The 23408-nt window shown below is 47.7% G+C and overlaps 1 protein-coding gene and 1 long non-coding RNA gene across 10 annotated transcripts in view; both read left to right on the top strand.

Moving 5' to 3' along the window:
* Slc39a11 (solute carrier family 39 member 11) overlaps positions 1-2390 on the top strand; it is a 421876-nt gene extending 419486 nt beyond the window's left edge. For all 9 annotated transcript variants that reach the window (XM_050140478.1, XM_050140477.1, XM_050140474.1 and 6 more), the window contains one exon: positions 703-2390. In XM_050140478.1, coding sequence (XP_049996435.1) covers positions 703-781 — 79 coding nt within the window. In that variant the 3' untranslated portion in view covers positions 782-2390. The remainder of the gene's footprint in view (positions 1-702) is intronic.
* Positions 2391-5643: 3253 nt separating this feature from the next.
* LOC126500539 (uncharacterized) overlaps positions 5644-23408 on the top strand; it is a 192447-nt gene continuing 174682 nt past the window's right edge. Inside the window, exon 1 of the long non-coding RNA XR_007591369.1 lies at positions 5644-5834. This is a non-coding gene — a long non-coding RNA (uncharacterized lncRNA). The remainder of the gene's footprint in view (positions 5835-23408) is intronic.

Below are 23408 nucleotides of genomic sequence, written 5' to 3'. Positions count from 1 at the left end.
CCTTTAGACTCTTTGTCTCTGTCTGTCTCTCTCTGTCTCTCTGTCTCTCTCTGTCTCTCTCTCTCTCTTTCTCTCTCTCTCTCTCTCTCCCTCTCTGTTGGAATGAGGAGAACGGTGGACTCAAAGATGCAAACCGTAGCCGTATATGTGTGTTTCGTTACCTTGCCATGGGCCAGGTGTCATTTTCTCAATTAGTGATCAATGGAGGAGGGTCCAGCCCATTGTGGGTGGTACCATCCTGGCTGCTGGTCCTGGACTCTATAAGAAAGCAGGCTGAAGTAAGTCATAAGAAGCAAGTCAGTAAGCAGCACCCCTCCGTGGCCTGTGCATCAGCTCCTGCCTCCAGGCTCCTGCCCTGCCTTCCTTCAGTGATGAACAGCAGTGGTGAAGTCTAAGCCAGAAAGACCCGTGTTCCATTAGAGCAATAGAAACCCAGACTAAGACATCTCCTGATTGCTATTCAAGCGTGAGCTGGAGAGCCATGCTCAAACGATTTCACTGTTTTGCAGCCTCAGAAACCACAGCCTAGTGAGGACATTTTATGCTCAGGACTAGGACTCAGCATTCCCTTGGCCTGTGATACCCACTTGTCCATTTTGCCACCTTTAGTAAGATACTTAGTGTTGTAGCTGGGTATTGCAGAAGAGGCCATAAGCTTGGACAAGGCCATAGGAAGTATCATTTTCCCTCCTTTCCTTCTAGTGGCAACGGGAAGCTGGCCTCCTGGGCCTCCATCCTGGGATTCGTGGTGATGATGTCCCTGGATGTGGGCCTCGGCTAGCTCCGACAACCCTGGGACCCGAGGAAGGAAAGTGCCGGACTTCTGCAGGACCGCGAGCCTCTCTCTTCACCTTAACACCGCATCCCTTTCTCTCCTCTCTGCCACCTACCCGGATTAGCTCTGATTACGTTTTGATTTTTCATTTTGCTTTGGAGGGAGAAGCTGGTTTTCTTTGTAATCTCAAGGCGTCATAGGACTGGAGATTTGTGTTTGGGCCACTGAATGGAAGGAATCTGTCTTCAGTAGGCTTGTCAAGGCCAGCCCCTCCTGTCCCACCTCCAGCCCCCCTCACTAGACTGGACTTCAGCTCCTCAGGGTCACCTCCAGAAGTCAGCTCTTGGGACATGAGTCCTGAGCATCTTGGCTTAGGGTCTTAGAGCAGGTGGCCAGAGCCCCTTGTGCTCTCTCAACTGTGGAGCTTCTGTCCACCTAGAATGACACCTAGAATACCAGGACAGACGCATCACGAGCACAGAAGGCTGTTCTCCAAGGCTGAGCCAGCTCAAGCAGGGTCTGCTTCCTCCAGGGAGGCCACACTGAAGACCCCCACACAAAGGACAGGGAGTCAGCTAGTCTTCTCTTTTGTCCTAAGGCAAATATTGGCATTTTTGATGCTAGAGAAATTTGGAAATTAGGGTGACCGTGAGCACACACACAGTGTGCTCTGTGAAAAGGGGTGAAAGTATGACTTTGAGCTGAGCCTCTGGCAGGTCAGAACAGAGCGATTAGTCATGGTTCTTAGATCTCCCAGCTCTTAATCCTGATGTGTTTACAGCCCTTGTCCCCCCCCCCCCCAGACTTGTGGATCCTAGCAAACAGCAAGTACTCAGCCCCTCCTTTACTAATGGAGTTACTTAAGTTTGCTCCAGGGGATGAGTGACCTTTAGAGCCAGCTAAGGCTCTTTTTCTGCTGGCAATTTGGAAACATAACCCACCCAGACCCCTGAGCTTTGGTAGGCTTTGTCGGAATCTGGCCAGAGGGCTTCAAATGAGAAAGCGGGGGGGGGGGGGGGGGGGGGGGGTGGGGGGGTGGGGGGGGGGGGGGGGGGGGGGGGGGGGGGGGGGGGGGGGGGGGGGGGGGGGGGGGGGGTAGGCAGGTGTATTTTTACATTTCCTTTCTTAGAAAACTTCCCAGTCTGAGGTGACCCTGAGGAATGACTGGACCTAGACTAACCTGCTCCATCATATATGTAGCTCCCCCAGTAGCTCTCACAACACGCCTGAGACCTGAGCCCTCCTGATCGGTAGTGTGTGTGGGACTCAGAGTGGACTCCACTTGGGAGCCAGGCATTCAGGTACTGGGTTAACAGGGTCTACTCTGTGTTTACGTGTTCCGTCCCTCTAAGGGTGAATACCGTAGCTGCAAACGCTCAAGATCTCAGAGGCCAACCTCAGCTGGGAGTACGTACGTTCTTCGGAAGCACTGGTGATCAAAATTGAAGGCGCATTCAGAGATTTGGTTGGCTGAGGCTGGTTTGGTGATTGGCACATGTGTGTATTTTGGTCTTGTGTCTTGGTGTGTAGTTCTGTTACTGCAAATTGTTCTTTCTGCTGGATGAGACCTTGTAACTGTGATTAATATCAATAAAGGGAATTTTGTCGTGCACAAGCTGTGTTATATTCGGTCTTCGATGCCACTTCTTTCCAGAACCGTGATGCCTCCTCTCCCACCCAGTGCCAGCAAGAGTGAAGAGATGTTCACAGCAGGATGACTAGGCAGCCTAGAGCTTGCCAACAGCAGTGCCCAGCTCCAGCTTACTTAACCAGAGGAGACTGAGGAATGGGTGTTAAGAAACTCAGAGGATCTACTGGGGACCTGGGCTTGGCAATGAGGTGGGTCTAAGACTATAGATCTTAGCTGTGGCCTGAATGGCTTTTGGGAAACAGCCCCATTAGATGCCATGGCCCCTGGTGCTGGTAACTAAATACTAGAATACTAGGCAGCTCTACTGAAACTCCCTCTCCTTGATACCTCCAACAGCATCAAGAGAATTAGGCACACACGGTGCTGGACAAACACCCATCTAGAATTTTGATCTTGTGCCCATGAACTGGCTGGTCTTACCCCCAGCCAGGTCTGACATGACAGTAGATTTTCCAGATTTGGGGGCTCAGATGATAGCGAGCACAGGAAGAGACATGGCTGACTCAGGGTATCACAGACTATTTTATTTGTAACCATATTTTCACATTTTGCAAAGATCACTGGCTTAGAGGTTTCTGCCATTCCTCATACAACCAAAATTCACTCATCCCCTTCACAAAAGGGGTTAGCCCAGTGCAGTGACAGTCCCCATTCCAAAGGTGCCTATATTAGAATCTATTTGGATCTATATATACTTTCTCCCAAACTTTTTATGAATAATTTTTTTAAAATTACATTGGGAATTAGGAATTAATTCCCATTCTTAGTTTGTGTTCATCGCAGTCTGTGGCTCTGGCTTAGAGATGGGTTGAGGATGTGTTCAATGGGTTTGCGTGTTGAAGTTTGATTCCCCCACATAGCAATATCACAAGGTTGAGAGATGGAGCCTAGTTGGAGGTCATAGGTCAGAGGAAACTGTTCTGCAGTCCAGGTTAGTTCTTGAGTATAGCGCTTCCTGACCTACGGTGCGACCAAGTTTTTGTCAATTTCATTCAAACCAAGGCCTATTTGGGAAGAGGAAATCTCCACCAGACAGGCGGGTATGTCTAAGGGGGAATTTCTTAGTGAATGATTGAAGTGGGAGGACTCAGGCCACTGTAATGCAGTGTCACCTCTAGCCAGGTGATTCTGGGTCGTGTAAAAAAAGCAAGCTGCCAGTCAGCAACACTCCTCCATGGCCTCTGCTTCAGTTCCTGTCTCCAGGTTCCTGCCTTGACTTACTTCAGTGATGGACTGCCAGTTGGAAGGGTAAGCCAAATTAAATCTTTTCCTCATCAAGTTGCTTTTGGCCATAGTGTTTATCACAGCATCAGAGATGCATACTAATACAGACCGCTGCTGTGGGACAATGGTCTTGTACTCGATAAAGATTTGTCACTCGCACTGGTTTAATAAAATGCTGGTTGGCCAGTAGCCGGGCAGGAAGTATAGGTGGGGCGGCCAGAACAGGAGAATTCTGGGAAGAGGAAAGGCTCAGTCTATAGTCATCACCCAGATGCAGAGGACACAAGATAAGAATGCCTCACTAAGAAAAGGTACCATGCCATGTGGCTAACACAGACAAGAATTATGTGTTAATGGAAGATGTAAGAGTTAATTAATAAGAAGCCTGAGCTAAAGGCCAACCAGTTTATAATTAATGTAGGCCTCTGTGTGTTTCTTTGGGACTTGAACGGCTGTGGGACCAGGCTGGACAGAAACTTGTGTCAACAGAGTTTGACTGGCTGGAGCTGCCTAGGGGTAGACTTTTAGCCTCCAAAACTTTATGTGAAGTAAACTCTTTTTCTTTATACAGTCCTTAGCCTCAGGTATTTTATCATAGCAATGGTAAACTAACAGGATACTCCCTTCTGAAGCAGACTAGACTATGACTCCATCAGCTCTGCAGATGACTGAGGATAGCACACGGAGAACCTTTATTTTCTGGCAAGATGCTGCCTGGAGAAGAGGCAGGCGAATGACAGTGTCTTTATGAAGTGCTTCAGAAGACAGGAGAAGGAGTCCTGGGGCAGAGAGGATGCTCTTCGAAGAGCTGCCATCCAGGCAACTTCCTATTTTGCGCATCATCCTGTATCGCTCCCTTTGGGTTCTCTCTGTCCAACTCGTTCCTGGCCAGTGTTTCAGTTCTCTCTGGAAAGCCTGTGACTTGATCAGCCCTCTCTCCATATCCAGGTTCACCATTGTTTCTCTGTATTCCTGGTCACTTTAGTAAAAGAGGCTATTGAAGAAACATCCCAAGGCTAGGGGATGGCAGTGTCAGCCAAGTGCTTGCTGCATAGTCACAAAGACCTGAGTTTAGATTCCCAGCACCCATATGAAAACAAGGCAAAGCAGTGTGGCGGGCATTGTGTAAAAACCCCAGTGCTAGGTGGGGGTGGTATGGGGCTAGGCAAATCTCCAAAGCTTATTGGCCAGCCAGTATAATGAATTGGCGAGCTCCAGATTTCAGCGAAAAACCCTGTCTCAAAAAATAAGGCAAAGAAGATACCTGGAATCAATCTCCAGCCTCCACTTGCACACTCACAGACAAGCACACCTGTGCATGTGCATACATGTAGAACCATTATAGAAATCCCCAGGTACCAGACGCCTCCCCGTGCTCAGGGCTTTCCAGGGTCTACTATAGAGTGACCGACAGTGCTTACAGACTGCCGGTAGGGCACCATGCCTTTGCCTGGTTGGTGATAGCTCAACCTTTTCCCTCCAGGTGGTGCACCGATGGACCCTCGTTCCAAGTGATGGTATGTCAGGTTCGGGGGTGGATGGTGTTGATTATAGCTCTGGCTCTTCCCTAGGCTCCCCACAGAAGGCAGTCTCACCCTGCCAGGCTGAGGGCAATGGAGAGGAGGGCAAAGGACCATGAGAAGTGTGCACTCAGGGACCACTTTCGAGCCCTCGGCTTAATTTTGTTGGCACTTCTGTATGTTTCTCTCAAAGAGCACTTTCTACCTTTGGGGTTCCCCAGGCTCACCCTTGGGAAAGACAAGCAGGACGCGACGGCACAGTGTACCTCCAGGGATCCTGGGAAGCCAGAGGTCACTTCAGGCTTCCTGTCGCGTCATAGCCAAGCAGGCGGCAGCTGGGATTGGCACACTGCGTCTTTCAGCAGGTAGGCAGATCAGAGGAGAGGGGTCCAAGGGCATGTATGTGGCTTCCACTGCCCTTGTGTGGCTTTTTATACCCAGCCTTTGTTCCCCATTACAGCCATGCCAAAGATTTTCAGAGCTGGGCTCCAGGAACGTGCAGGTGCAGGCAGTCCGTATCACCTGGCCTAAGGAGGACAGGGTGGAGTCTGCCCACACCTGCAGCCTGACTGGGCTCACCCAGGACCTTAGCCAGAAGAAGAAGATTCCAGATCTTGGGAACTGGGATGCCTGTGAGTTGGGATGATGACTCCACACCCACAAGGTAGGGTATGTCCCAGAGATGCATAGATAAAATCCATATGCGAGTGTAATACACTCTAAACTTCTGTGTCTTTGATGCATGGATGGCATAGTTCCATGTAAAAGGAACCCCTTCCTGGGATCCATTGGCTTCTGCCCTTCACACCCTCTCATATGTACCAGGAGTGGGAGGCCTGCAGCCTGCAGCCTGTACTGCCTACCCTTCTTCTCTCCTGTGACCAAACACTAGACAAGAAGCCATGGTGGGGGAAATGGTTTTATTTTGGCTTTCTGGGTGAGAGGGGGGTCTGGTAGGGAAGACATGGCAAGGTTCATGATGGTGGGACTGGGACTGTGTGGCTGGGACTCCTCACATTTGACCCCACCAGGAGGCATAAGGCAGGCTGGTACTTAGCTATCTTTGCCTCTTTGCCCACTTTTATTGGATCTCGAGCACCACACACCCCCAGACATGTTGTGAGAGACAGCTCGTTTGTTCTTGTCTGCTCAGACTCGAAATAATCACACAGGAACTACATTAATTAAATCACTGCTTGGCCAATCACTTAAGTGTTTTGCTAGCTCGCTCTTATATCTTAAATTAACCCATTTCTATTCATCTGTGTGGAATAGCAAGTAGATCTTCCCTAAGCCTCTGCCTTGACATCCCTCAGTGAATCATGACCTGAAAGTATAATCCAAACTGATCCTTTCTTCCCCGAATTACTTTATAATGGTGCTGTCACCGCCATGGAAAGGAAGCTAGAAGAGAGGTTGTTGGTGTGACCGTTTTCCTATGTCCCTCTTTTGCTCCCCACCATGATGTTCCTCCTCACCATGGGTCCAGAGCAAACATGACCTGAACCATCTGAAATACGAGCAAATAAAACCTTAGAAGGTGAAGGTCCCAGGGATGGAAATCTGACACAATTGGGGATCTGTGCAAACAGAAAGAGCCCCTTAGCCACAGTTCAGTTCTCCTTGAGCAGTAGAGGTGTGAGAAATGCACCTCTTTCTCTGGCACTGGATTTTCAGGAATAGGGCTTGCTGCACACTTGTGTCTGCAGCATTTCCTGGAGGGTGTCCCATGGAAAAGTACAATGAACCATTGCAATATTAATACAGACATGTACATTTTCCCAAGAATTCCTTTAGTGGGAACCTCCACCCTCACTGAGTGTCTTAGTAAGGGTTTCAATTGCTGTGAAGAGACACCATGACCACAGCAACTCTTATAAAAGAAAAACATTTAATTGGGGTGGGTTACATTTCAGAGGTTTAGTCCATTATCATCATGGCGTGACCTGGCGGCGTGCAGGCAGACATGGTGCTGGAGAAGGAGCTGAGAAGCCTGTGTCTTGACTCGCTGGCAACAGAAAGTGATCTGAGACATTGGGTGTGGCTTGAGTATATATGAGACCTCAAAGCCCACTTCCACAGTGACATGACACACTTCCTCCATAGCTACTCCAATAAGGTCATACCTCCTAATAGTGCCACTCCCTTTGGGGGCCATACCAAGGTTCTTATAGACTGTCACATGATCACAGAGTGACATTCTATCCCTGTTACCCATTCAACTGAGGTCACCAGATTTTGATTTTAAAGATTCGTCATTATCCCTTTTACCCATCAAGGTAAACATGACACACTCAAGTACACGTAGTTAGGATAGTTCTCTTCTCTGTGATGGAGACACTTCAAAGTGGCTCAATGAAAGGTGACAGAGACAAGTGGGCAGGACTGGCATCAAGGCTTCCCCGCGGGTTGACTATCTCAGCTCCATGACCTTGACCCTGATCTTTCTACCCTCTCCTCTGGAGGGGTTTCCACAGGCTAGTCTCCAAGGGTGTATAGCCAGCTCTTTTTTGGTCCTTTGGAGATGCTGAGAAGTCAGGGAGCATTATCTGCACACACGTCATCTTCTTCCATCTTCTTTGTGAGCACAGTGGTTCTGAGCACAAAAGAGCTTCCCATCCAAGTTGCTCTTTCCACAGAGACATGCTCAGGATGCTGCAAGGAGGTCTGGATTTAGGTCACTCCATTTATCTTGGTCCTTTAAAAAATCAACTCCAAATAAGATACCTCTGGTGACAATGGATGTTGAAGCCTCAGTCATGTGCTATCTGTGTCCAGAAACGGTTGGAAGGAAAAGGACTAAGGGACACAGGGGTGGGGATTAGCTAAAGAGGTGCCATCCCTAGACATAGGAGGTATTGTAGTTTACTTTCCATGGCTGTGATAAAACACTGACCAAAACCAACTCGGGGAGGAAACTGTTTGGCTTATCCATCCCAATGACAGCATCGCTGAAGGGAGTCAAGGCAGGAGCTCAATTAGGACAGAAACCTGGAGGCAGAACCACAAAGGAAGGCTGCTTACTGGCTTGCTCTCCATCCCTTGCTCAACTTGCTTTTTTTATACAACCCAAGACCTCCTGCCTAGGGGTGGCACTACCCGAAGTGGGCTGGGCCATCTCAGGTCAGATATTAATCAAGAAAATACTCCTACCGGATTTTCCCACAGGCCAATCTTATGGAGGCAATTCCTTAGTTAGGTTATGTCTTCCCAGATGAATCTAGCTTGTATCAAGTTGACAAGACTAAGCCAGCCCAGAGGATATAGACACAAGTGTCTCCCAAGGCTTTGAGAAATATATATGCTACTTCATCAAAGGTTGCCTAAAAGAAGCAACAAAAATCTTGTAGGTCAGAATGAAGTCTGAACTTCCTCACTTTGGAGCGCAGATTTTTGCAGTAAGAGAAACACAGGGAGAACTGGGTTTCAGGTCCTCTGCTCTGGAAGTCAGCGAGGCCATGAACCCACGTTACCCTCTTGACTGGGAACTGCCTCCTTATCCAGGAGTTTCTGCTTGTTTGGGATGAAGGGTGATGTAGGTGTGTGTGTGTGTGTGTGTGTGTGTGTGTGTGTGTGTGTGTGTGTGTTTGTTTAATGCAGAATTCTTGGCAAACCCATCCTGCTGGCAAGTGCTGACAAGTCAAATCCTCTCCTTTTCCAAGCCGGAGGAAAATTTCTAGTGCCGGTTTCCCATCATCACCCTCACAGCCCCACCAGGTGAAGACTCCTCTTTGTCGTTGGTGTCCCTAGACACTGGAAATAGTGACAATCTCTGGCTGAATGCTACAGCCCACAAGGTCCAAAAGATTTTGATATTTCGCCTTCACGATCACTATCATTTGGAATAGCTCCTCCCCGGTTGTGGAAGACAAGTGTTTAAGTTACCTTTGTTGTTGTTGTGACACACGGCCCAACACGAGCAACTTAAGGCCCATCTTTTAGATGATTCTCGATCCTGACAAGTTAACAGTCATAACAAAGATGAAAACAGGTAGGGGGGCATGCCCACAACCAAAGGTTTTAGATCGGGGTAGTAGAAGTGGGCTGAGCGAAGAGAAGGGAGGGATGTTGGCCGGGAAATGCAGATCAGCATCCTGGGAATCTTTGTGGAAGTGTGTGTTGGGGTAGGCATGTTGAGACGAGCATTGTGAGTAGCCCTATAGAAATGTGTCTGGACCAGGACTGCAGATCAGCATCATGGGCATCTCTATGAAAACGTGGCTGGACCAAAGATGCTGAGACCACCGCAGTGGGTGGTCTGGTAGAAGTGTGCCTTTATCGTAAACATTCCTGCGAAAATAGTCTTGGACCAGGGATGCTGAGGCCCGCTTTGTAGGCATTCTTGGGGAAGCGTGCCTGGATGAACAGGCAGCATGGCCTTCTGAAAAGGCAAAGCTCCTCAAGGGTTCGTCCTCGGAGCTCGCAGCACACGGTGCATGTCCGTGGAAGAGATGACAATGCCGATAGCAAGGCTGATTGGGATCAGCCTTGGCAGGAGCTCCCCTAAGAGCTTTGTGGTTTGGAAAGTTTCAGCAACAGCCAGGAGCCTGGGCACCAGCCTGCCTCTCAAACACACCTTTCCCTGTGAGCAGGGCAGCTACCACGCCCACACCTGGGCTTCTCCCACTGGAAGCTCAGCTTCCAAGTCCTACCTCCTCTGGCTAGAGCAGGATAATAATACCCCGAGGGTATTGTCTGTCAGTACCTCGTACCCTGCCTCTTGTGGGAGTGTGGACTTCCTGTGCTACCCATGGCCCATAGACATGACCATCATCCAGTTAGGATCACTTGGCAAGAGGGCATAAGCCATCCCAGTGCATTCAGAGCTTGAGCTGAGGGTGAGGTTAGGTTGATCAAAGGAAAGGCTTCTTAGGCAAGCGGATGTGACTGCTTTGCATATCACCTCTCTGATCTTAACTTCTACCAGCTGGGATCTGCTAAGAACAAAACAGCAGGAAAAGAATAGCGTCAAGTCAGGCAATGGTGGCGCAGGCATTTAATCCCAGCACTCAGGAGGCAGAGGCAGGTAGATCTCTGTGAGTTCAAAGCCAGCTTGGTCTACTGAGTGAGTTCCAGGACAGCCAGGGCAAAACAGAGAAACCCTGTCTGAAAACAAACAAACTAAGGAGACAAATAAGATAAAACAAACAACAAAAGATCAGTGACCTGGGCCTCAGCGGTGCACCAGTTATGAGTAGGATAGCCGTTCTCTCAGACGGCCAGGTTCATACAATATCCTTTAGACGATTTCACTGCTTTACCCCGGGGGCTCTAGATGACTGCAAGGATCATTGAAAGCCTTTGTCCAGAACACTCTCCTCTTCCTTCTGCTTTCAGAAGTCTTTGTGACAATCCTCTTTGAAGTAACAGCTAATACAGAGGCTGGAAAGATGGAGCAACAGTTAAGAGCACTGACTGCTCTTCCGAGAGACCCAGGTTCTAGTCCCACTTGGTAGCTCACAACCATTTGTAACTCCAGTTCCAGGGAAATCAAAGCCATCTTCTGGCCTCCACAGCCACCAGGCATGTGAGTGGCACCCAGGTATGCATGCAGGCCAAACACCCATCCACATAAGAGGAAAAAAAATGAACGTAATAATAGCAGCTAAAGCAGGGATTTTTGAGGTGCTGTGTTTAGTGGCTACCTCAAAGTCCAGATTTCCCACCTCTCTAAATCTGTGACATAAGTCTGGCAATACCACCAATACCATGCTAGTGTTTTGAGTAAATTTTACTGCATTCTGTTTTGGAACCTTATCAAAAATAGTGACTGGTTTACCATCCAACACTGGCTGGAACTTACTCATATTTTAAACAATTAATTAAATTGTGTGTGTATGTGTGGTATGTAAGTTTATGTGTGGGATCTGGGTGCACATGTGTGTGTATGCATGTGAAGGCCAGATGGGTTCTGAGACTCTGACTGACAGACCATCTCTCCAGCCCCCTCATTCGTATTATTGCCAGGTTATAAAACACAAAACAAAATCTCTCTTCGCTGCTACAAGTTAAAAGCAAAACCAGATCTGATCACTTCCTTTCTAAGACTCACATGAATTCATGTGCATGTCACTTTGTTTTTTTACTCCACATTGCTCTTTAAATTTTACTTTTGTTCAACTTTCTGTTTGAAGAATTTGAAGTCTATGCCTAAGAAAACAGTACGGCAGCATGAGCCTCATAGACACATCACCCATGAGCCTTCATGGACCCATCACCCATGAGCCTTCATGGAACCATCATCCATTAGCCCTCATGGGCCCATCACCCATGAACCTCATAGACCCATCATCCATGGGCCTCATAGACCCATCACCCATGAGCCTTCATGGACCCATCACCTATGAGTCCTCATGAGTCCATTGCCTATCACTCATGAGACCTTAAAGGCTCATCACCCAGGTCCAGTGACTATCTAATCTACCCCAGGCCACATCCTTGCTCTGCCTTCTCTCAAAAAAAAAAAAAAAAAAAAAAAAAAAAACCACACACCTAAGGTCTGAGGAGATGGCTCAGTATGAAAGTGCTTGTTACACCAACGTGAAGGCCTGAGTCTAAATCCTCAGCACTGCATGAAAAGCTAGGCATGGTGGTATATGCCAAGAACCCTAGCACAGAAGGGACAGAAATAGGCAGGATTCTGGGGCTCCTGGGAAGACTATTTATTGGGAAACAAATGGTGAGCTCCAGACTCAGTGAAAGCCCCTGTGCTGATCAGCTCTGGCCTCCACAGACACAACACCGGTACACATGCTTTCTTTCTCTCTCCTGCTCCTCATTAAAAAGATACAGCGCCACTTCCTTGATAAACAGGTCAGTATGAATCTCAAAAAGAAGGCTCCTAGACTGTAATGTGTCCCTCAAATTTTGTATGATGGTAACTTGACTAATATAAGTTAGTTGTATTTAAGGGTGGGGTCTTTGGGTCATGGTTAATGGATTGTCTCAGTAATGGCTTGATTGCAAACCATGCCAACTCTGGCTTGCTCATTTTCCTCACGCTGTGATATCTGCTGTTGTGTTAGGACGTAGCATGAAGGCCTGCACTAAAAGCCCTAAGAATGCTGGCTCCATACTCTTGATTTTCCCAGCCTCCAAAGCTGTATCCATGCAAATCTCTGTTCTTTATATATCGTCTAGTCTCTGACATTCTGTTATAGCAACAGAAAATAGGCGCAGACACGGGTGACCTCTCTTTGCCATGACTCTGTTGCCATTACCATACACATACAAAGTAACATTATATAATCTGCTATATGATTATAATTTGCTATATAATTTTACTATATAACTATAATTCATAAAAGTTATATATCATAAGTTTTATTGCCTTCCTTTTAGCTAAGTAGTGGCTTTCAGCTAAAAGCAATAAAAATCTTACTTTTTTTGGCTCAAGTACTCTATATTTCTAAGGGAATTTGGGCTTCTTCTCAAAACTCATTCATTAGCTCATTCCATGATTAACCCTATGAATTCAGTCTTGGAATGGACCTGTGTTGGGGAATGCTACTTGTTTGTTCCCGGCTGCCCAGAACCGAAATTATCACACAGAAACTATATTATTTGCAATACTGTTTGGCCAATAGCTTAAGTGTATTTTTAGAAAGCTCTTATATCCTAACTAACCCATCTCCATTAATCTGTGTATCAATCACCACGTGGGTAAAGTTCTGTCCAGCGTCTGGTGTCCGTCATAGCTTCTACTACTGCCTACTCTCTTTATATATATATCTTCCAGCCTGGCTATATTCTGTTAAGCCATTGACCGAAAGCAGCTTCTTTATTAACCAATGGCAATAAAACATATTCACAGCATTCGTCACCACCCACATCATGACAACATCAGACCTAGAGAGAAGGGTTCACTCATAGCTAATCTCTGAACCTGCCTTGTCCTTGTGGCCTCAGCAAATCAAATCACACCAATGACCCCCAACTCCAGGGTACTGCAGACTTAAACCATACCCTCCTTTTTTGTCCTCTTCCCTCTTCCGTGTTAAGTGCAGAAACAATGTAAGAGCAGGCAGAGGGATACTCTGTTTACCCAAAGAATACACTTGTAACCTTCCTGGCCTCGTGACTGGCAGTGGCATGGCCAGAGGGAGGGAAGGAAGCAGGGCCTGACCACTGAGGGCACCAAGAGATCCACACACCAGAGACTGGCCAGGGGTCTGGAGTGGCTCAATTGAGTGTTTATAGTTCATACAAAGATAAGGTTCCATCCTTAGCACCACACAAAGTGGGCATGGCACCTCGCTCTTGTAATACCAGCCTCCTGGAGACAGAGTTTGGAAGATTAGGAATGCAGGGTCATCTTCAACTATACAGCGTTTCTGAGGCTAGCCTGGGCTATGTGAGCACCTGCTTCTGTCAAAAGAAAGAGTTCGGAGAAGGGAGGAAAGAAGGAAGGAAGAAGAAAAAGAAAAGAGAGAGAAAGAAAGAGGGAGAGAGGGATAGAGAGAGGGAGGAAGAGAGGGTGAGAGAGATAAGGAGAGAGGGAGGGAAAGAGGAAGGCAGAGAGAGGGAGGGAGGGGAGGAATGCTGGAAAGAATAATGTGGGCAGCCTCCATGGAATCTCCTTCTGGTTTCTGTTGGCCACAACAGCCTCAAACTTCTGCAGACCTCCACACTGTGAGGAAGTTCTCCTCTTTGGGCTGGATTAGCCTGGTAGGATATAACATTGAGGAACTGGAATTCCCAACCCCCACTCTGTTCTTGTCTATCCCCTGGGCTGCTTGCCTCATGGGCCAAATGTCTGTGTGCACCATCCAGGCCCACAAATTGACTCACTAACCCAGAGAGACCCTGCCAGTGTGAGGAAATGGTTTTCTCTCACACAGCCCTCTGTCGGGCTGTTTTTAAGAAAGGGTGCGTCAAGGTTTCACTATTACCTTCTTTGGCCCTGGTTGGCTTCTGGGAAGGAGAGCCCGGTCTCCCTGCCTGCCCCCCCTTCCCTTTGGTGGGTCCCCACCCTTAGCTCCGCGAAGGTGACTGACACGTTGCGTGTCAGTCAGAGCTGCCCCGGGCTCGGCTGGGGAGTGGGGAATCACAGCTTGCATTGTGTACATGGAGGACTCTGACAGGTGCTGATGGATTTGGCTTCCTTGAGGCTCCGGAGTCCTGGGAGGGGACAAAGAGGAGCATTGTTTGGCAGGGCAGGCCTCTGCCTGTGAACCCACTCATTTGCCTGATGCTGGAGACAGGTGTATCACGCTGAGTGTGCCAGAACTATGTTGGATGATAAAGATCTCAGCTGCATTCCCCAGGGCCAGCCTCATGCCAAGGATGCTGTATGAGGGGCAACCCATGGTCCCTCTCTCCATGAAAGCCAGCCCCGTCTTTTCTTTTTCTGGTTCGCAGTTCTGAGCTATACTCATAAAACTGAGGGTCTGTCAGGGATGGGGAGTGGAATTCCGCCTCAGTGTTCCACTCTTTGGAGCAGAGTTGGCAGTGGGGAACAGGGCAGGCTTACTAGGGAAAGCACATTCACTGAGTTGTTGAGCTAGGACTTAAGGTCAGCACTTCACCAAGATTTCTGCTGACAGAGCCAGCCAGAAGCATGCCAGCCAAGGGAACCCTGTGGCCTGCCATTTTCATTGTCCCCTCAGGGTGGTTGCTATAGACGCGCCAACTATGCACGTCACTTTTAAATTAAAAGTATGTTCCTTGGGCTGTGGATTCAGTGATGGAGTCTTGCCTAGTAAGTATGAGGTCCAGTGTTCAATTCTCAGTAAACCTCCCTCAATCCCCACTACCCGGTGTATGTTTTTCTTCTAATTTTTTTATATCCACGTGTGTGTGTGTGTGTGTGTGTGTGTGTAGGAGGGTATGTGCATGTGGGTGCAGGTGCTTATGGAGGCCAGAAGAGGGCATCTGGTCCCCCTGGAGCTGGGGTTAGAGGTGCTTGTGAGCTGCCCAACATGGAGGCTGGGAACCAGCCCTGGTCATCTGTAAGAGCAGAAATACATGCTTTTAACTATGGGGCGACCTCTCCAACCATCACAAAGTATACTTCTCACAAAGTAAATGCAATGCTGGATAAGTTGAGCAGCACGGGGTAAGGATTTTAGAGAGAGTCACTCTGCCATCCCAAACCTCCACCTCTCCAAGTTTCAATTAAGATAATTTGATTAGGGTTTATCTCTGATTTCCCAATATTGTTTTTGTCCTGACATTTCTCCTTATTTTTGGTGTAACATATGACCTTTTTACTCCTTGGCAGGAAAGCATCTATTTCCTTAGGTTTGCATTTAGCTTTTTACAATAAAAATCTCCCTCCATTGGCTTTGCCTGAGTAGGGTCTGTTTCTCTAGTGAACTTGAAGTACAATATAGGGTTGGCCTGAGGTTAGAGCAACTTCCACATGCTACTATGGGAGCCTCCTGCCTTCTTCCTTCTACTCCGCAATCCTCCGGCTGCATGCCTATGATCACTCTTCCTTTTATCCTAACATAAAAACTGCCCGGATTTTGCACACAGGTGTAACATGTTCAGGACAGGTAGATAGAATAATGACCTCCTGAAGATGTCTGAGGCCCAGTCCCCAGAACCCGGGAACATCTTGTTACATGGTAAAGGGACTCCGGGTTGCAGATGGCAATGGGGTTTTAACAGCTGGCCTTAAAAGGAGATTCTCTCGGAGTTTCCCAGTGGGCCAGTGTAATCAAAGGATCTTTGTTTCTAAGTGGAGAGGGAGACTGGAGTGGGTGGGTCAGGGTGACTGATAGGAGGAAGCCTCATTGCAGATGAGGAAGGGGCTGTGCTGAAACTCCATGGTCCTGCCGTTTGTTTCATTCATTGACTTGGACCTTTGACGGCTGTTTTTTGTTTTGTTTTGCTTTGTTTTAACCTAGAACTTGTGTCATTTTTGTGTGTCATTATTTTGTGAGTAAACGTGTGTGTATGTGTGTGTGTGTGAGAGAGAGAGAGAGAGAGAGAGAGTGAGTTTGTGCCTGCCTGTCAAGGGGATATTGATTACACAGGTGTGCACATTATGTATTGAGGTCAGAGGTCAACCTCAGGTATCATTCCTCAGGAGCCTTCTACCTTATTTTTTGAGACACCATCAAGAGAATTGACAGTCCCTGTGGCAGCTAGCCTCGCAGACCGTCAAGCACAAAGAATCCACTTGGGGTTACGTGAGCCGGCACTACACCCACTTTATTCGTCGGTACCGCGAATCAAACTCGGGTCCTTATTGTGCGCGGGCATCCCCTTCCCCACAGAGCCCCCTGCTGTGGAACCCCCATCATTGGAATCCACAAGTTTGATTCTCTGCTTCACTTTTCCTTCCTCATGACCTGCTGTACCCCAATTTTGCTCCCACACTTTTCTTGTGGAGGTCATACATGTGCCATGGTGCTTCTGTAGATGCCATCCTTGGGTCCTCATCTTTCTGACTAGTCCCCTGTGAGTTTCCAGGGACTCTCCTGTCTCTGCATACACTGCAAGAGTGCTAGGACTATAGACACAAGCTACCATAGCCAATCATACATGGGTTCTAGGGATTTGAACTCGGATTCTCATGCTCTCACAGGTAGAACTTTACTGAACCAATTCCCCAGTCCCTCCCCTGGGTCTCTTTCTTTTATTTTATCCACTCCACCATTTCATAAGTTGAATCTCTCCCCCAAATGTCTGGTGTATACCCCGAATGCAGGGATATGGGAAAGGGTGCTGCGACTTGGCAACCAACTTGTGACCAACATAATTGTAGGCTTGGAGACAAAGACTTGGCCTTTTAAAGAGCACCTCTAAATATTACTTTTTTGTTATTGTCATTTTCTGTCTTGCTTTTTGAAACAAGCTGATCTTGAATCCGTAAAGTAGGGGAATTTAATCTTGAATTTTGGATCCTCCTGCCTCCACTTCCCAAGTGGTAGAATTACAGGTATAAGCCATCTTGTTCTGTAGTTCTAGGGATTGAACACAGGGCTTCTTGGATGGCAGGCAAGCTCTTTACCTGCTGAGCTCTGTCACCGCCTTCCCAAATATCGCTCTGTGGGGCTTTTCCTCCTGTTGACCTGTTACTGGGGAGGAATAAGATGGCTCCTGGTAGGTATGGGGAATTGATACTAACATTTAGAGAGCCAAGTAGATGTGGAGTGTTATAGACCTTGCTCTAATGCCTGTGCCTCAGTTTCCTTAATCTACCCTTGACCTCTGCCTTCCTGGCTCTGAATGCCTACTCCTTCACTGTGGCACTTTGCCCAATAGTCACCTGCACGAGACTCTGTTGCTAAAGTGCTCAGAATGGCTTGTGGCACAGTTAAGGGCTGGCTGTGATTTACTGTGCTATGCCACCAAACACACCTCCAGATGACCTCGGGGCCACACATCCTCTCCCGGACCTCTCCTTCATGGTGCTCCTCTGCCATCCCCAGCTCTTCAGGGTCTGGTGTTGTTTTATTGCCAGCCCTTTCCCCAGCTACACAAAGGGGGCCATTGTCATTGTTCCCTCCAGATGTTGCATGTTTAAAAGACACTCGGGCCAGGAGGGACTTGTCCTCTGGATGCCCTTAGAAGAGGGAAAACATTCAGGAACAGATAAAGGAATGGTGGTCCTTAGTTTCAGAGTAGGGGGTTCCCCTAAGGGAACTGAGGGAAGCCAGGGGTACTTTAGAGTCTTGTTGACGTCATATTCATTAGCTTCATCTCCATCATTCATACAGCACTTCTCCAATGTCCACAGACAGGCTGTATACCTTGGTCCTCCCCTATGCATACACATATATGCTTATGAGTTCACTAGGTCTGGTCACCCTCCATCTGATTGGATTCTCTTGAGAACAAGTTAGATGTTTAATACAACAATTATAATTCATCCTGGGGTAAGACTATGGATAACCTTAATTTTCTTCTTCGCAAGTTTAGAGTATATAAATTATGTGTCCTCTTGAAATGTACAAATACTTTTTTATTCTTCATTTTTATTAGTGTTTTTGGAGAATTTTGTACAATATATTTCGATTATATTCACCCTTCCCCCAAATCCATTCCTTTCTTATCCGGTCAACTAATGGTGTGTGTGTGTGTGTGTGTGTGTGTGTGTGTGTGTGTACTTAATTTAAAAACCCACCAAGTCCAACTTGTATTGCCCGTAAACTCTTAAGTGTGTATGGTCATCCACTAAGCATGGTAGGCTTACTACGTCATACCCCCTCTGCTCAAGGCTTTGGGATCATCATGGAAGAGGGGGTATAACAGCCACTGGGGGTGGAGAACTACATGGAAACTGCCTTCCGTACAGAACAGGACAGCCGTTCATATGAACAACGCACATATGTCACAGCTGTGACAGCAGGCACAGAAAGAATTCTGCATGCTCAAGCCAGATAAAATCCCAGCACAGAAGAGGAAGGTGGGCAAGAAGTCCCTCCCCCAGCTGAGAGCTATTGGCCACTGAGAGCTCCTAGGAGTGGAAGTGTCAGTTTTATTTAAGAGCCTGACTCACAGAAGATGGGTGATTTTAAATAGTAGAACAGGATTAGAACGGGGGATTCTGATTCCAAATCTAGTGATTTCCCCGTGACACTCCTTGTATGTCTACCAAGGAAAAGGCAAACAGTATTACTGCTAGGGTTACCCTGCAACATCATTATCTGATATGGCACCTAGCTCAAGGGACTCTTGCTCAGTCTCTCAGCGGTTCCATTGGGAAATCGATAGATCTCAATCCAATTTATGCTACTAGAACAAAATACTGAAGGGTGGGAAATTTATAAAAATTAGAGTTTGCCTCTGTTTATAAAACCACTAATACCATCAATGGCCTTCCTCAAGATCTCATCATGACCTCAGGAGTAATTCGAATCATCTCTCAAAGACAATTAAAAAAAAAAGACAATTTTAATGAATTTGGGCTTAAGTTTCCAAGTCATGAACTCCTGAGGGACTCTTTCAAGCCATGCATGTGATTTGTAAAGGGAGTGATTGAGATCCAACAAGGCTGGACCACCTTCCCCAGAATCATACCGTTAATGAGTCTGAGGCCAGGGTGGAACTGGGACCCAAAGCTCCTGAGCACGGTCATCTTCCCAAGGCTCAGAGTCATGGGGCAGGGAGGGATAAGAAGCTCAGGGCCATGGGTTAGCCATCCTCAGCTGAGTCCAGCTGATGGCCTGGTCACATGGAGGCCTCTCAGAGCACCACTCTCCCTGCCTTTCAAGGCTCTATTCAATTGTAGGCTAGCCCTTCTGCTTCCTATGTATGGCCACTGTTCCAGTCCAATGGGACACACAACGACATCATTGGCTAGTGACCGCTTTAACCTCTCCAAGGCTCAATTGCTCTCCTTACAAAGCATTAAATTCCCTCCCTTCTATGGGGCTATAACAAAGACTAGGGAGAGCCACATCAGATTAAATATTGACTATCCCATGGACTTTCTATGTGGTTACTGGAAACTTGCTATGAAGTGGGACTCATCAATGTAACCACCTCCGTCGGGGCTAGCGAGAAAGTCAGTCTAATAGAGTAGAGAATCAGAGGTCACACAGAAGAGAACTAAGGAGCCCCAGTAAACATATAGTACCAACTGCTACACAGGTGATTGAGCTTATTGGGACTCAAGCCATAGGAATGAGCCCAGGAAAGATTAGCAGCGAGCATCCGAGTGAACCCGAAGAATCTCGAGAAATCAATCGTCGATTGAAGCCATTGAGTTCTGGCTCTAAGCTCAGCTGCAGGCAATTGCAAGCCACAGGGCCTGATTGAGAGCCATCCTGGATTGCAAAACCCCAGGCAGCCAAAGTGTGTGAATGAATGCCTGCTATTGTGAGCCAGAGTGTATGGGCGGTTTGTTTGCAATGCTATCCAGTAGGTGATTAATACAGGGGATTCAGACCTGACTCCAAAGCTCATTGTGTGTGTGTGTGTGTGTGTGTGTGTGTGTGTGTGTGAGAGAGAGAGAGAGAGAGAGAGAGAGAGAGAGAGAGAGAGAGAGAGCACCTATCTACCAATTGGAGGCCAGAGAAGGGCGGCAGGAGTCCCACTCTGTCTCCCATACCTTATTCCACTGAGATAAAGTCTCTCATTGAGACCCAGAACAAGGCAGACAGCCATTAAGCTCCAATCATCCTCCTATTTCTTCCCCGCAAAGTACTGGTTATACAGCCATGCCAAACTTTTTATTTGAGTGCTGAGAATTTGAACTCAGGTCTTCACACTCACAAATAAAGCTCCCCATACCTCCCCCAGCCATCTCCCCACGCCCATCTCCCCACCTCCTCATAGGCCTATCACAATACTGTGCTGCTATCCCGTAAACCACACGAGACACATGAATCTTGGTACACAAACACACCTCCAGGCTTCTCAGAGATGCCAAGAACCCTGCTTGCACGTTGTTAGATAAAGGGAGTGGGGATCTGTGCTGGGACAAGAGGATGGGTGAGGAGGATTTTGTAATTTCTGTGACACTTCACAGGTAATTTATTCCTAAATGAAAATGAAAACATCTTGATATACTACCCAGGAGTTCTGAGGTGACACAAAGGCTCCACATTGGAAGGGCAGAGAGGAAAGTCATAAGGAAATACATTCATGTCATTGGGGAGAGAATGTCCAGACTCCAGGTGACTCAAGCTCATTTGTATGATGTTCAAATCTGAGCAACGTGTTCTTCAGGGAGACAATTCACAATGAAAATGAGAAAGCGATGAACCATGTCCGGTGCATTAACCCTTTGAGGGCAGATAAAGGGCAACTGTGGAGGGATACACAAGAACCTCGAGACGGGTCGCGTCCGAGATCTGACATTGATGGATAGGATTATAGCTCACTCGGTAAAGTGTTTGAATAGCATGAGTAAAGTCCTGGTTTAATCTCCAGTACCTCGTAAACCAGGCACGGTAATACAGGCCTGTAATCCCAGAACTTGGGAGGTGGAGGCCAGAGGGTCGTAAGTTCATGGTTATCAGCTTATACAGCAAATTTAGGGCCAGCCTGGGCTATATGAGATGCCTTCTCAAATAAGCAGGCTGTAGGCATGTGCTGAATTCAGATTTGAATTTGCTACTCTTCAGGGCCCTGTACTTTCAACTCCCTGAACATTAATTTCCCTTTTTATAGGATAGTCACTAAGAGGGCTTGCTTAAAGCAATGCCTGATACCTACGAGCGGTAAGCCCCAAGGACGGTCTCCAAGTGTCATTCTGTGACTATGTTACAAAGGTTACCCTGTATAGCAGTGATGATGCAATCACACAGAGGGAAATGGGAGTGGATGCAAACCTGTTATCCGTCACCAACCCCACGTTGGCCAGACACGTTTCTCATAGCACGATGAGTTAGGCAGCCAAGGGCCCAAAGTGGCCATGTTGTTATAGAGCCCTTCTTTAACTGGTCTCAAGGACAGACGGTGCGAGCTGCTTCTTAGAAGGCAGGAAAGGGTTTGACTTGCTTGCTTCAGGTCCTGCTGGGTGTGGACAGAATGCAGTCTCCAAGCTGGGTGCTCCCTTTGCTACCAACTCGGGGTCTGCCCCAGATGGCGGTCCCACCCCAGTTCTGTGAATGGAAGGGATTGTCATGTTCATGGGCGGAGCTGGCTGTGGAGATCAATAACTTATTTGCCACAATTAAACCAGAGACTTCTGTCTCCAGCAGCAGATAAGCGAGTGGAGAGCTAACAAGGAGAAAGGGAGGGGCAGCTCTGACAAACTGGTTGTGAAGGGCAGGCCAGGCTGATTGAGTACCTGTCATTGTTTTATGGTGGCAATAACATTGGCAGGCATCTGAGGGACCTAGGAAAGAAGAAGCCAGCTGTAGGCACAAGGCAGGCACACCAGCAGGGCTTCCTTCCTACTGGAGCCCCCAGAGAAGGCTTGGGGTCCCCAGGCCCTGTGAGAAGCCTTGACTTGCTAACCAGTTCACCACCTCCTCCCTTTCTGGGTCACATGAACCAGGGACTACTGGAGGGCGAAGTTCAGACGTGGGTACGGAAAGGCAGCTGAAGTCACGAAGACACCTTCTGCTAAGATGGGGATAGAGTCGTGGAGAATGGCTGCCCCAGGAGGGCAGAGAATGAAGCAGGCAGTGGTAGGTTAGCCTCCAGGAAGGACTGGCTCCGACACTGACAACCTGGAGAACTGTGCAGAATTACTGCTCTCTGCCCAGGTGATTTCCAAGAACTTGCCAATTCCTGCAACGCACAAATAGGCACTTTCATTACCCAGCCAGGTTCCCCAGAAGGCAAATACCTCGTCCAAGGTCGCAGCTCCTGAGTGGCAAAGCCAGGTGTTCTTGGAGTCTCTAGGTAGTATACCCATCTGCTAAGATAGCCTTATCCATCAGATGCTATGGGATGGTCTCTTCTGGTCATCTTGCTGTGCCATTGATCAGCTAGTACAGTCATACATACGTGCACCACATACATACATGTACACACTGCAGAAATATCCATGCACACCCATGTGTGTGTGCACACACCACACATGCACATCCCCACATAGTGTACAAAGACCATACATATACATATCACACATGTGCACATAGTATGTGTACACTCTTGCGTATGCCACAGCATCACATAAAAAATGCATAAAAACTACATACCCCACCTGGCATAATCACCCATATACACATTGTTCTCCTCAGCCACCTATAACTGGTGTGACTGGAATAGCCATTGACTTCATTTCCCTTCTTGCTCACCTGAAGCACGCGTGGTTGGAGGGAACTGCAAGGACTGATTTCTCTCTGCCCAATTTGATGGGATCTGGCCTGCTGCTTGGACCCCAGGACTTCTAAGACACGGCTCAAAGGCAAGGACTCTCTGTTTCAGGGATGTCTGGGGCCAGTTCATTCTGTCTTACAGGGCACTGTCCTATACACCATACACTACTTACCAGTATCCTAGCCTCTATCCCTAAATGCCGGCACTATCATATGTGCACTAAAATTGTCACCAGACATTACCCACAGTCTCCTGGGGCACAGGTGTGCAAAACTGCCCAGGTTCAGACCTTGCAAACGACTTACTTTAAGATGTTGGACTGTGGAGCTTGGAGCATAGCTCAGTTGTTAGAGGACATGCCTCGCACGTATGAAGCCCTGGCTTTCCTTTCTGGTGACACCTAAAACTGGGTGTGTTGGTGAATGCCCGTAACCCTAGTTGAAGGCAGGAAGGTCCAAAGTTCAATTCAAGGTCATCCTTGGCTACATAGCAAGGTCAAGGCCAGATGGTTGCATGAGACTCTCTCTCTCTACATATGTGTGTATGTATATGTAACATTTTATTT

This window comes from Alexandromys fortis, unplaced genomic scaffold (assembly GCF_014885135.2).
Source record: "Alexandromys fortis isolate MF-2015 unplaced genomic scaffold, M_Fortis_MF-2015_v1.1 scaffold_39, whole genome shotgun sequence".
NCBI lineage: Eukaryota > Metazoa > Chordata > Mammalia > Rodentia > Cricetidae > Alexandromys > Alexandromys fortis.
This window is presented reverse-complemented; position numbering and strand designations above follow the sequence as displayed.